The sequence below is a fragment of the Phoca vitulina genome, unplaced genomic scaffold (assembly GCF_004348235.1).
Source record: "Phoca vitulina isolate PV1807 unplaced genomic scaffold, GSC_HSeal_1.0 scaffold10, whole genome shotgun sequence".
Classification (NCBI taxonomy): Eukaryota; Metazoa; Chordata; class Mammalia; order Carnivora; family Phocidae; genus Phoca; species Phoca vitulina.
In genome coordinates, this window is record NW_022589713.1 from 25,236,082 (window position 1) to 25,248,528 (window position 12,447).

The 12,447-nt window shown below is 38.7% G+C and overlaps 1 protein-coding gene across 8 annotated transcripts in view; it reads right to left on the minus strand.

The window, feature by feature from the left end:
• NEK11 (NIMA related kinase 11) overlaps positions 1–12,282 on the minus strand; it is a 237,990-nt gene extending 225,708 nt beyond the window's left edge. For 4 of the 8 annotated variants that reach the window (XM_032408710.1, XM_032408708.1, XM_032408713.1 and 1 more), the window contains exons 1-2: positions 12,106–12,194; positions 8,861–9,129 (exon numbers count right to left, since the gene is read on the minus strand). In XM_032408710.1, the coding sequence (XP_032264601.1) occupies positions 8,861–9,030 (170 nt within the window). In that variant the 5' untranslated portion in view covers positions 9,031–9,129; positions 12,106–12,194. Of the gene's footprint in view, positions 1–8,860; positions 9,130–12,105 lie in introns of all 8 variants that reach the window. The other 4 variants (XM_032408715.1, XM_032408711.1, XM_032408712.1 and 1 more) reach the window with 3 other exon arrangements.
• Positions 12,283–12,447: the final 165 nt, after the last annotated feature.

Here is a 12,447-nt window from a genome sequence, read left to right on the forward strand (position 1 = left end):
ATAAGCAAAGAATTTAAAGTCTAAAAATCTAATAAATATACCATAGTAATTTGCCTACACTCTTTTCCTGTCAATAACTTATCTGTGGTATTTTCAATAATTCACTTTTATTTTCTTTCAAATAATAGCAATGCAAGAAAAAAAAAAGCATTAAAAAAAAAGGTTTTTTGTGTGCTGTTGTCTTCTTTCTAAACGCTTCTTGGATTCAGTCTTCAAAGCAGGCTTTTTTGGTCCCCTGCCCAAGCCAAAATGAAACTGAGGGGTTCCCTGCATCCTACTCATCCTAAAATATTTTATTTATTAGTCATCTCTCATCGGTAAATATTAAAAACCAGAAAAGAAGCTCATGGCTTCTTTTATGCTAATACATGCAACAAAGCAGCCTCAGGAAAATGTCAATCATTTACCCCAAAATGTAGAGTTCATTACCATGATTGAGATAAGTCAAAGTAACTGTGCACCCTTGCATTTTATTCTTTTTCCTTTCTATCTCCCAAACCTTAAATGTTGTAAGATGGCCAGAAGCTCAGGGGCTTGACTTTATTACAGACAGAGAACTGGCAAAGCCCACAGTGAAGTCCAAGTTCAAATTAACCCTTCCCACATTTACCTAAGAGGAACCAATGCACAAGATCCTCCAGAACGTAAGCTGTTTTAAAAGAAATTTTAATATGCTTTCATATTATAATCTCTCTTAAAAGATCAAAGATTTTAAGGGAAAAAGACCTCATTATTACAATGAAAACTGTTTTCTGGCAGGGCAAAACGGAAAGAAATCATTAGTTTCCTCAAAATTGTTTTCATAACTCCACTGCATAACCACTGAATCCTATTAAACTAACTCAGCCTACTCAATAACCTGGTCCTCCCATCCCAGATACCCACTGGGGAGAACACCTGGTCATAATATAGAAATAATAGCTTTAATAAGAGTACATAAAACGGGCTCAAAGTCGGACTCATTAAATCTACTAATGTTTTGTTTAGAATGAGTCAAAACTGAGAGTAAGGATATATTAAAATGATTAAATCAGACAGAAATCCATAAATAGGTGTTAGTACGTATAGGATATATAAACACTAGCTTTGCTGAAGGCTATTAAATAACAGAAAATTACTCTCACGTTCTGAGTCACTGGAAGCTTGTTTCAAATATTATAAAAATCTACGTATTCTGGTAAGAACTACTACTCATTTTTAATTATTTTTTGACACTGTCAGGCTATACACTATAATCAATTTATTAATTCACTAAGAGGAAAAATGTCCTTTTTTATAAACAGTGAAAACTTATACACAGAAAGGAAGGCTTTTCACATTCATTTCATACAATATAAAAACTGATTTCTCTACTTCTCACTGTGTCAGAAATAAATTTGAAAATGGATGAAGTCCTTTTTTTTTCTAATTACAACTGAGCAGGTCAGCAAATGTGGTCATAATTCATAACTGGCCCAAATATGCTTCAGTTGAATGGCACAGAATGCCCATCACTTCTCAGTGATTGAAGCTTGGTTCTTCATTAGTTTTCCGGGGCTATACCACTGTCAGAAAGGATATGCTGGAACAATCATTATATTAAATCTCTGAGCATGCTAAAAAGTACAATACTTTTTTTACTTCTGCTTCAAAAAGGTTACCAGAATCAACACATCCAACAAGAGGGAGCTAACTGATATCAATGCCATACAGTGGACTATTATGTGAGCATTTACAATGACACTTTAAAGAGTACTTAATAACATGGGAAAATACCTATATTTTAGTGCTTCAAAAAAAAAAAAAAGATGCAAAATTACACATAAACTGAATGGAACTGTTCTGCCACCCTTTTGTCTAGTCCAGTGGTCCTCACAGTATAGTCCGCAGGCCAGCCCCAACAGCTGGTAGAGATGCAAATTCCCAGGCCCCACCCAGACTTGCTAAATCAGAAACTCTGGGAGTAGAGCCCAAAAACCTGCATTTTAACAACCCTCCAGGCAATTCTGATGAAAAAAACCAATAAAGTGAGAAAACCACTGGCTGGTTCTTAATCATCCTTCAGATCTTGGCTGAAACAACACATTCTCAGGAAGCCTTGCCTCATCCAGCGCCATGCTGCTGGCTTACATGCGTCTATCATACCTCACAGCAACCAAGACTTTCCTTTTACAGTGGCTACAGAGGCTTATAATTACTTTTACTCTTATGATTATACAATTAGTGTTCTTCTCTCCCACTAGACCAGATATTCTAAAGCCTAGCTGCACATTCAAATCACCCGGAAGCTCTCAAAAATCCAGCTGCCTGGGGTGCGGCCCAACTAAAACAACATACTGGGGTATGCCTTGAACATGTATTTTTAAAATACTGTGATTCCGGGGCGCCTGGGTGGCTCAGTTGGTTAAGCGACTGCCTTCGGCTCAGGTCATGATCCTGGAGTCCCGGGATCGAGTCCCACATCGGGCTCCCTGCTCAGCAGGGAGTCTGCTTCTCCCTCTGACCCTCCCCCCTCTCATGCTCTCTGTATCTCATTCTCTCTCTCAAATAAATAAATAAAATCTTTAAAAAAAAAAAAAAAAAAATACTGTGATTCCATTCTTTGGCCAAGGTTGAGAACCACCAGACTCTTTGAAGAGCAGGTGATCAGCAAATACTGATCAACGGTCATTGAATGAACATGTGGAGTTTGTTTTTTTTTTTTTTTTTACTCTATGGGTGTTTTGTTTATCTTACACATGGTACAAAATTCCAAATGTATAAAAAGGATTCAGTGAAAAGTCAGTCTCCTTCACTCTCATCCTCCCTTGCTTCTCTGAGGCAACCACTATGACCAATGCCATATGTTTCCTTAGAAGAGTGAATAAATATTTGTCAACACACAGAGAAAACACCAGAAGTTGGGTGGCAGAATTATAGATTATTTTCCCGCTTTATGCACACCTGCACTTTTTATAAAATGTATGCACATTACTTTCATTATAGGAAAAGGAGGTACCCTAAAGATAACTGAACGTATGTGCATCCAGAGCTATTCAGGAGATACACTCTGGGTCTGACAGTTATGAGAAAAATGGTCACTTTGGAACGATGTTCTCTGTCATGAGGAAGAGATCATTTACTTGGCTTAAGCGAATAGTCTAATTATTCCCCCTACTTCGTTTTGGTTATATTTTCACCTCTGATTAGATATTCAGCTTCTCTAGAACTCGCATCAGAAAATGGTGGAAGGGCACATGAAAAGAGAGACTATTCATTCTAGGCCCTGAATTAAAAAATGTCATCATGGGTGCCTGGGTGGCTCAGTAGGTTAAGCGTCTGCCTTCAGCTCAGGTCATGATCCCAACGTCCTGGGATCAAGCCCCGCATCGGGCTCCCTGCTCAGGGGGGAAGCCTGCTTCTCCCTCTCCCTCTGCCTGCCACTCCCCCTGCTTGTGCTTTCTCTCTGTCAAATAAATAAATAAAATCCTTAAAAAAAAAAAAATGGCATCATGATTTACAGATCTGTCTTGTCTGAATTTAGTTAACATGAGCCCCTACCAACACTGACCATCTTTAGGTATAAGGTGAAGAGCTGAAGACTGGATCCTAGTGTGGTGGTTTAAAGATGGTTCTGTCCTTCAAAGATCCTGACCCCCTTGGCCCCAGCCCCATTGATGACTGTACCTCAATAGAACATTCTGGAACTAGGACATAAGTCTAAGATGCTCTCAGGAGACACTGGGCTTAAGAGAGCTATCTGACAATAATGGACCCAGACTGTTGTGGGTTTTAATTTATTTTTTTATTGTTGTTGCCCCTTTATGACTTTTTTACCTCCTTTACTCTTAAGGTCTAAGGACCTCTCCCCTCTGGTGTCAGTGTGACCAATTCTAGCAGCAATTCTGAGCCTCCTCTCCTCCTTTCTGTTTCTGTGGCTGGGTGGGAAATCTGCCTGTTAGGACTTGTAAAAATCTGCTCTACTACAGGCCTAAAAGCTCTCCCAGGAGGCAGGGGCCTAGGTTTGAGGACATTTCTCTAAGGATTGGTAACTCTTCTGATTTAACTCCAGTCCTTATCTCATGCTGTAGACATTTGATATTGAGAAGAAATGCTCTGTGGAGAGAGAAACTATTTCCATGTTAACCATGCTGACCATACTTAGGCAAAGGCCAATGTGTAGGTACAGTGTTAAAGAAGGAAATATTTGGATATTTACATGGACAGGACTAAGGGAAAAAATGAAAGCTCTTGATAATGCACAGAAACTAGTAAAATAAAGACCACAGGTAGCTAGGAAGGGATCTGGACAGTGGCCAACATCTCTGAGAGCAACCTGCTACACAGATGTTTAAACATTACACTGTTTGCTAGTTGTTTTATGTATGTTAATTCTATCTTTCTTCTAGACTGGAAGCTCCTGAGGGCCAAGCCTTAGCTGCTATTGCTTCAGTCTCCTCACTGGTCCTTAGTACAAAGCAAAGATTTAATACATAAATTAAGAGTTGACAAACTAAAAGACTACAGCACAAAATCAACTCTAAATAATAATGTCACTGTATTTTAAGTTGGTGAAATTTAAAACACCATTATAACCAGAATTCTATGCTGATAAGATGAATGTTGAAATTCATTGCAACTGTGGCCATGATTAATCATGTATAAGTAATCATGTGCAAGTTCAATCATGCATCTTAGGGTAAGCCTACTTCCTTAACATCTCTTTTCTATTAAGTTACATGCACTATGCTAAGGGCCAAAGAACTTCTTAGCTCATCCAAATCTGTGGGTTTGCTTAAAAAAAGAGTCTGACAGCTTAACCAAAATATAAAATTATGAAGTAGAATTAGAAGAGTATTTATTTACGAATATGAGTTAACATTATCATATCCTTACATTTCTTAGACCAGAGTTTCTATAATTATGAAAGAAAATATTCCCAAATATTGTTTTATAAATTTCATGATGCAGAATAAAAAAAAAACCTCTGTGCCATTCAATACTCATTTTAAGTTTAATTTTATTCTACTGTGATAACTAAAAAAGGAATGCCAGATCTTTATGCCAAAAAGAAAACTCTCACTAAACACACATTAATCAAATGTCATGCCTGTAGCTTTTTTCTAATCCCATAGCTAATGCAGAAAGTCAATAAAAATATAAAGGAATGTGGTACTTACATTGTAATTAAAATGCACAAATTCACAGTATATGAAAAATGTCAATGGTAGAGTGCTGCCCCCAAGTGGCATAATGATAAATTGCAATACTCTGATGGAAAAGAATAGCTATTCCTATTTGTCAAGTTTTTTGATTAAATCTAAAACTGTATATTACATAAACTTAGATTTCACATGGGCTATTAATAAGTGTCCTATGGACCATCTCAGACTCATGGTATATCCAAGTCACTCTTTTAACTAGGGATACCAAGACACAGTCTGGTATATAAGGTTATGATACACTTTCCTTATAATCTCAAAAGATTAGGGGTGTGGAGTCAGATCTACTCTGATCTATTAAGGGAACTGCGTTCAAAACATCATAGAAATCTTTTTAGAAAGTATTATTTTCTACCCATCTCTGACATTAACCAATTCCCTATGTTTATGGCCTAATATGTAAAGCATAATTTAAAACCTTATCTAATCAAATTGCTTGGCGAATGGGTGGTACTAATTAATGTGCTTTGCTCACAAACTGAAGATTCAACTGTCAACACTCTGGGGAAAAAATCTAAAAAAATATGAGTTTAGTTTTCTGCTTCTGTACGTATTAAACATAATCACTGATGAGTTGCTATCTTATGTAGCTAAAAGGTCAACATTCTGAGGATCAATTGCTTTTGGACAGTCATAGAGATAAAAAAGAAGAGATGACAACAGAATTGCTACAGTCTCAAGAAAGATCCTTGAATAAGATTTTAAAATCACATCCTTGAGATCAGATTGCTTTGAGAGATTTCTCTCTTAAAAGTAGAATGCAAAAGAAAAACTTCCACTTCAATAGAGAGTGCCAATTGCAGTTATTGGGTGGTGACTAGATAAAGTTTTATTAGGCTTCCTTTAGTTATTCCTTTAACTTGGATTATTTACAAATAAGATGAATCTCAACTGCTATTGAATGATATCCATAAGGTAATATGATAATATTCTATATTTTACACATCTATTTACAAATAAATTTTTATCTATTTATAAATATATCTTATATTTATATATTATGTAATCTTTATTATATAATATCTATTTATCTTGATGTTCTATACATATAGATAGATAGATAGATATCTTATTTAGCCCTATTACAATCCAATGAAGTATTACATCCATCTTACAGATGAGAAAACTAAAGCTCAGATTAGGAAACTGCATAACCTTAATCTTATAGTTAAGAACAAGACTGGCTTTACATCTTGACCTGTTCACCTCCAAAGCCTGGGGTCTTAACTGTGACAAGTTACAGCCTTCCTTCTAGCATTCTAGGATTTTGTGAGCAGCCATAGCCATGATTCTTCATGATTTTAGCAGAGAGTTCTAAAATCAACTGATCTAAAATCAAATGTCTACAAAGACAGGCAGGTAGTAGAAAGGTGTGATACAGCTGCGTATAAGAGACAGTGAAGAGTAGCAGCACGTGGCTAATTAAAGAGCACAGGGTCTAACTAAAGGGGGCGGCTGCTACCCACCTCCGCCCATCTGTCAGCAAATGTCACCAAATCTTTTGGTTTGTATTTTCCCCAAGAGAAATGAAAAGCTCGATTTTTACAACACTGCCCTTTTAAAATACTGGCAACTAATTTAGACTAAAAAAGAAACACTATTCAGGCCAAACAAAACACATCTGAAGGCTGAATGTAGCCTGTATGTAATACGTTGTAGAGATTCTGATGATGATGATTCTTTTTCAAGAGATTCTACACTAGACTTCCTGGTATCAAATAATTTGTCAATTATCCTCACTATTGGATTCATTCCACACACCTAGGCTTCATCTGCCATATTCAGCTCAAGTTAGGTGTTTTCAGACTAGTAGTGCAAGTACAGGAAAAGTTATTGACAAATCACTTCCCAACCAACCAGCCCCTTCCTCTCTCATTTCTCTCCCCCTGCCCCCCCACACCTACACACTTTACTCACCCACCATCTCAAGTCTGAAGCTTTCAAGTTTGGTCTTCATATATATTATTTTGCATCCCTTTGTTCAACTTTTTAGCCCTCCTGTGAATTCTCTTAAAATTCTTCACATTCCTCACTCACTGAAGAAACCAAAATTAAATACAGTCTTTATGATCAGGGATAGAAGCAGAAAAATATTCACCTTTAGTCCAGAGGCTGACCTATAGCCTGCACAGTTTCGATAAAGATCAAATGCATACTGGCTGCTACATTCTTTTTTTTTTTTTTTTATCTTGCAAAAGTAGTTTTACAAGTAGAAATTCAAAGAAAACATTTATGATCTAATGCTCCCTGCTCATCCCTTCCCCCTTGAGCACTAACCATAAAACCACCAGCTTCATACAGCAATGTGCAGCTCTTTCAGCCGACGAGTCCTAACCCTGTTGCTATAATAAAAGCACCTTTTTGCACCGAAAATGTCTCAAGAATTCTTGACCATTTGGCTTGTGGCCCCACATCACTTACAATGAGACTTTTACACGTTCTGGGTCAGATTTAGGTCTTACTCTCAATGTTTCCATAAAGGTACTCTAGTAATTTTCAGAAATTTATCATCCTGTTCTACATGGCTGGAATCATACCTCTAGGATTTATGGAGAAGAATTCTCTTTGATAGGAGTCATGAAGTATGCTCTAAGGACACCAGAAAAGTACCAGCACTGTCACTATTCTTCATGCAGGAATTTATTGAAAACTACGAATTCTAGATAATTACTTTTTAAACTTCTGGATATAGAGACCATTTAAAAAGTTGATTTTGAAAATAAAATAGTAGCATCAACATTTACCTTTATAATTCCTATGTAATGTTAAGAAGTAGAAAATGTTTATCACATTGATTTTAAATCCAATGGGCAGAAGCTGAAAGAATTTAGAGTAGCCTCAAAACCTCTGAAAAAAAGAACAGATTATGGGATGGAAGTCTGTTCTTCTGGAGTTAAGGGCTGATGTCTTGGATCGTTCTTCCTTCTGCTTTCTATTTTTCCTGTGTTTCTGATGTACAAGTTTCTCATCTGAACTTCAATTCCAACTAACTTTTCACTGTAGCAAATTCAAACAACTTCAAGCTAGAAAGGAAGATTCATCCTTATCTGTAACAGACATACGAACCAACAGCATTATGAGTTTTTCTCTACTATGAAAGTTTAAGGGTCCGATCAAAATCAAAGAAAAGGAAGTAACAAGAGGGTCCTCAATATTATTAAGCTAATTTTAGATGGAGCCCCTGTTTGGTTTAAATGTCTAATTTGTGAGCTGTATGACTATAGACTTTGAAAAATTCCTTCATAGAAGCAAAAAAAAATTAATACCGTATTTCCCTTAGTACCCCCTATTCACCTCTAGTATGAATTATCATTTATTTGCATTTCATAACATTTCTAAAATTGCCATCATTATAAACAATTCTTACTTTCTCATTCAAGAAGTCCCAATCAAGTTAAGTGGAAGCGATGGTGTAATTGAGATTCTGGTATGCATAAAAATGATATTTTCACTTCATCTACCCCATTTCCCTTTTCTGGGTCATTTGGGTACTTCACTCACCTGCTGAAATGCTTTTAAAAATCTTATCTGAAGACACCATTCAAGAAGCTTTTCTTTCGCTTACTAAATTCTTAGAATCTTAAATGCAAAGAGCAAATGGTACTCCATGTTCTTAATCAGCTAAGAGCTACACATACAGGGCAGCCAACTCAAAATTTGTATGAAGTATTTTTACTTACAATTCCTCTCCTTGTTTTGCTTTCTTGTCTGAAACCAGATAGACAGTTCCAAAACTTCCACTACCAAGTTTTTGTTGAAGCACATATCTTCTTGCAATCAAGGTCTTTGGATAAGTAGAAATGGCTATTGATCCATTCGCACACTTAGCAGCCTCTTGGAATTTCAGCATTGCTCCAAACAAGAGAGAAATGGTTTATTTGTATATAGAAATTTAGCATTCAAGTCTCCTAGAGGATGGCCAAATTCATCCAAGTAGCTTCGGTCAATCCTTTAAAAGTGAAAAGACCAGAGATCAGGTCTAAAGAATGCTGAAGTATTCCGAACAATAGGTATAAGTTTTTGACATTGATACCTGCACCTTGAATAGTGGATTCAATGACACCACATTTAATGACTTGAGAGAAAAATGTTAAAAGGTAGTGATACTGGCAGATTCTAGTAGAAGACAGTCTTTCCACAAGAAGAGAGCCTTCCCTGGGGCGCCTGGGAGGCTCAGTTGTTAAGCATCTGCCTTCGGCTCAGGTCCTGATCCCAGGGTCCTGGGATCAAGCCCCGCATTGGGCTCCCTGCTCAGTGGGAGCCTGCTTCTCCCTCTCCCACTCTCACTCCCACTCCCCCTGCTCGTGTTCCCTCTCTCACTGTCTCTCTCTCTCTCTGTCAAATGAATAAACAAAATCTTTAAAAGAACAAAAAAAGGAGAGAGCCTTCCCTCATACATCCAAATATGGCAAAAGTGAGTTGCAGTTAAACAGTCTGTTTAAGATTTATACTCCCCACCTACTTCTTAAAAAAATCCAAATATAAGAACACTATAATTTCCTTAAATTTATACATTTGCATCAATCTTTTTGTAATTCTTCCCATCTTATGTCTGTTTTGATTAACAAATAGAGAGTTCAGATTAAACTAGAAATTAGCATAGAATTTTTTCTGCAGACGTTAAACCATGGTATTTGCACTTATTAGAATAGATGTGAAGAGGAATAAAGATTTCAGAACAAATTTTTTTCCCATCCTAAACAAATTCTGGTCCAGTTTCTGAAGTTATTATACACACTGTGTATAGAGTAATCACTCTGGATTGGAAACAAGAAGTGTGCAAATGCGGTTCAAACCACAAATTGTATTTTATGATAGCTGAATATAAATGTGTTATAATTCCTCAAGGAACTATAAATATACAGCAGGATTATGAAAAGTAGGACTGTTTCATATGAGTGTATGCCCAGTAAAATCACTTTTATTTCATCAAAATGTAAAATGTTTTGTTAGTTATCATGAAAAGTGGGTTTTGTTTAAAATCTAAGAAAACATGATTTTAAATTGAAGACTGTCTATGCCTTGGAGTCAAGTTTCCATACTCAACTATTCCAAAGCTATAACACAAAAACTTATTGTATATAATGATAAAACAAGATGCTATCTGTATAGTTTGGGGTATATGACCAACAAGCTTCACAGGGTGGTGACAATCACAAAAATCCTCAAATTTAAGCATAAACAGTAAATGTCCATTTACAGCATTTTTCTTCTTGAAATAATGCATTAATCAGTTAAGTTTTACCTGATGCCAGTGAGAAGTATTCTAGTAACCAGCCTTAAAAAAAAAAATTAAAAAGAGGTGTGTGCCTTGCTGGTTCAGTGGGTAGAGCATGCCACTCTTGATATCGGAGTTGTGGGTTTGAGCCCCATGTCGGGTGTGGAGATTACTTAAAAATAAAATCTTTAAAAAAGGGAAGAAAGAAACCAAATCATCTGGTGGCTATGAGCTCATACTAAAACAACATTAGCATTGGGTTGGAACTTCAGAGCTGGGGCCCATACCTCAAAATCTCTGAATAAATAAAAAATTATGTCAGATTATCAAGATCACAGAAAATAGGGGCGCCTGGGTGGCTCAGTCGTTAAGCGTCTGCCTTCGGCTCAGATCATGATCCCAGGGTCCTGGGATCGAGTCCCACATCGGGCTCCCTGCTCGGCGGGGAAAGCCTGCTTCTCCCTCTCCCACTCCCCCTGCTTGTGTTCCTGCTCTCGCTATCTCTCTCTCTGTCAAATAAATAAATAAAATCTTTAAAAAAAAAAAAGATCACAGAAAATATTAGTGAAATCTACTATTGAAAAAACAATTGGAGAGCAGGCCTCTACATGTGTATTTTGTTTGCTTTCTGTGCTCCCATAAAAGTGCTACTTGCTGGCCAAATTAAGGTGTTAAGAAAAATATATGGACTCACAGCCTTTTCAACCGAAAAGAACCCTTCCGATCACCCAGTAATTTTCCTTATTTTAGGGATGAGATAACAGTCCCTGTTTAGTGAAGGACAGAATAGTTCTGAGACGTCCAATTTTCCAGGGACTCCTATTTGTAAATGAGCTTTTAAACCCAGCAGTGTCATCTAAGCAGTCTGGCCAGGCCCTCAGAGCACTTTGGGACTAGGTTCCCAGACTCATCAGCCCTGCCACCCCCTTCCCCAGTCCACCTTTAGGCCATCGATTCCATTAATCTCTGTGCAACCACAGAGCTACCCTAGTAGGTCACCTGCCATCTAGATTCTAGAACTATCTGTTCGTTTGTCAACGTTCCCTCGCCCCCACCTCATGAAGGTTGTGAATGAAGTTGAGCTCCAGGAACACACCCTATCTTTGTATCCTTGGCTCCCGTCAGAGTGGGTGTTCAATACGTTTTGTTAAGGCAAACAAGCGTCCAGCAGACCGACTGTTGACCAAGGGAGGAAAAAAAAGGGGGGGGGGTGGTGAGAGGAGGGAAGAGAAGATTTAGAAAGCTGGATGGGAACCGTGAGAAAGGTGAGAGATTACCTCCTGCAAACTGACCCTTGGAGGTAAAACTAGCTGGTTGGGGGCAAAAGGCAAGGGAAGGAGAGTGTATCACAGGTTGAAGTCAAGTAGTTCTCTCACGGGTAATAAATGAGAGGAAGCAGATTTGACACCAGATTCTGCTAAAGTAGAACGCTAACCTTAAAGGTCTAACGAACATTCCTTGCCTCAACTTCTTTTTAAAAATTACATTTTCGCAAAGCGGGTTAACCTATATGGAGGAGGCGCCGGCAACACTGATTCTCCGGAGACTGGAGCAGATCCCGGAGGAAAGGAGCTGAGGGAAGTGAAGGGGTCGCGGGCATGGAGGCCCACGGATGCGGATCCCGGATGGGGCAGCCTGAAGCCATCACCTTCTCCTGCTTCGGGGAGCCCGGCACGCCCCGAGGAGCGCCCTTCGCCTTTCGCATACCTTTCGGTGTCGAGGGCGGAGGAGCGGCGGCCGGGGCATGCCCACAGTCCCACCCGTAACTGGGACGTATGTTGGGCAGGTCTCACGTAGGTGCAGCCGCGCCGCCGAGCTCCAGTACCTCCCGGCACCGCTGTTGTGCACCGTTGCCAGGGAGACAGCGTGGGGCATGCTGGGAAGCCGGAGCGAGGCGGCCCAGTGCGGGTCCCCGAGGCGGAAGTGTGCGCCGACCCAAGTGGGCGGGGAAAGACGATCAGGCCCGACCGGTCTGGCTTTCCTAACCTGACAGCCGCCATTTCGGAGCTTACTTCCCGGCCCTCCTTTAGCGACCTCGCGCCTCCAGGC